A 1,964-nucleotide genomic window follows, 5' to 3' on the forward strand; every position below is an offset into this window, starting at 1 on the left:
AGTACATGTTATCTTTGATGAGAATAACACTTCGGCCGAGAAAGGAATTACTACAGGTGATGAAGATCAAACACAGGTAATTCAGGAGACAAGCAAATCTCAAGAGTCGACTAATAAACCTGACAGTGTGGTAGAGTCAACTAATGAGATTAGAAACAGTCAATCAGAACCTCCAGAGGAGTCAACTACTCATACAGTTCGTCCAAAAGAATGGAGAAGTGAACCGGAATATCCTTAAAAGTTCATCATAGGGGATCCAAGCGAAGGAATGAAAACCAAGGGAGCTCTCAAGAAGAAAGCTAACATAGCACTGATTTCCCAGATTGAGCCAAAGAAAATAGAGGAAGCTTTGAAAGACTCAAGCTGGCTGCAAGCAATGCAGGAAGAGCTAGATCAATTCGACAAAAATCAAGTATGGAAACTGATGCCCAAGCCTGAAAATGCTCCCATAATTGGAACAAAATGGGTCTTCAGAAATAAGCTGAATGAGGATGGAAAAGTTGTGAGAAACAAAGCCAGATTAGTTGCTCAAGGATACTCTCAACAAAAAGGAGTCGACTATGACGAAACCTTCGCTCCAGTAGCTCGACTAGAATCTATACGAATTCTTCTTGCATATGCATCCTTTAAAAGATTCAGGATGTTCTAGATGGATGTTAAAAGTGCCTTTTTGAATGGTTTCATTAAAGAGGAGGTATACGTGAAACAACCTCCTAGATTTGAAGATTCAAAGTTTCCCTACCATGTGTATAAACTGACCAAAGCGCTGTATGGATTGAAACAAGCTCCACGAGCATGGTACAAAAGACTTAGCTAATTTCTTATTGATCACGGATTTACAAGAGGCAAAGTAGATACTACTATATTTATTAAAAGATCATCAGAAAGTAATCTCATTATTCAAGTTTACGTTGATGATATTATTTTTGGTAGTGCTAATCCTCTTTTGTGCAAGGAATTTTCAAATCTTATGCAAAGCGAGTTTGAAATGAGTATGATGGGGGAGCTAACATTCTTTCTTAGACTTCAAATTCAACAATCTGAAGAAGGAACGTTCATATGTCACACAAAATATACAAATGAGTTGATTCAAAAGTTCGGTATGAGCAATGCCAAAGCTATTGGCACACCAATGAGTCATTCAACCAGTCTTGACAAAGATGAACAGGGAAATCCTGTTGATAAAACTAAGTATCGTGGAATGATTGGCTCACTTCTTTATCTAAATGCTAGTCGACCGGATATTATGTTTAGTGTCTGTAAATGTGCCAGGTTTCAGTTAGCTCCTAAAGAATCACATCTGACTGCAGTAAAGAGAATTATTCGATATCTTATTGGAACTGTCTCTCATGGATTGTGGTATCCACGCTCTAACAATTTTAAACTAGAAGGTTTTTCACATGCTGATCTTGCAGGTGATAAATAAGATAGAAAAAGTACCAGTGGAACATGCCAACTACTTGGAAAGGCACTGATATCTTGGAACAATAAAAAGCAAGTATCAGTTATATTATCCACAACAGAGGCTGAGTATATCGCCATTGGATAATGTTGTGCACAATTACTATGGATGTCTCATAAATTGGGTGACTATGAATTATTCTTTAAACCTATACCAATTTTCTATGATAACTCTAGTGCTATATGTCTCTCAAAAAATCCTGTGCATCATTCTAGTGCAAAGCATATAGACATCAAGCATTAATTTATTAGAGATCATGTCCTTAAGGGAAATATACAACTATCTTTTGTTGGAACTACTAATCAATTAGCGAATATTTTTACTACGCCTTTACTAGAGGACATATTATGCTTTTAAAGAGAATTACTTGGTATTACTTACAATAATCATTAATATTAGGACCTATGTGTTACTATATGGCTAATGCTCATTTTTTAATCATTAATTGCACCTCCGAATTCCCTCTCTTTTCACATCAGTTGCAGAGTTCAAAGAAGGAAAA

At 36.3% G+C, this 1,964-nt stretch overlaps 1 protein-coding gene across 1 annotated transcript; it reads left to right on the forward strand.

Annotated features, from left to right (window-relative positions):
• The first annotated feature begins 268 nt into the window (after window positions 1-268).
• Window positions 269-649, forward strand: LOC108945010 (uncharacterized mitochondrial protein AtMg00820-like). Its single transcript, XM_018770544.1, has one exon. The coding sequence runs from the start codon at window positions 269-271 to the stop codon at window positions 647-649; it is 381 nt and encodes a 126-aa protein (XP_018626060.1).
• The last annotated feature ends 1,315 nt before the right edge of the window (window positions 650-1,964 follow it).

This window comes from Nicotiana tomentosiformis, chromosome 4, assembly GCF_000390325.3.
Source record: "Nicotiana tomentosiformis chromosome 4, ASM39032v3, whole genome shotgun sequence".
NCBI lineage: Eukaryota > Viridiplantae > Streptophyta > Magnoliopsida > Solanales > Solanaceae > Nicotiana > Nicotiana tomentosiformis.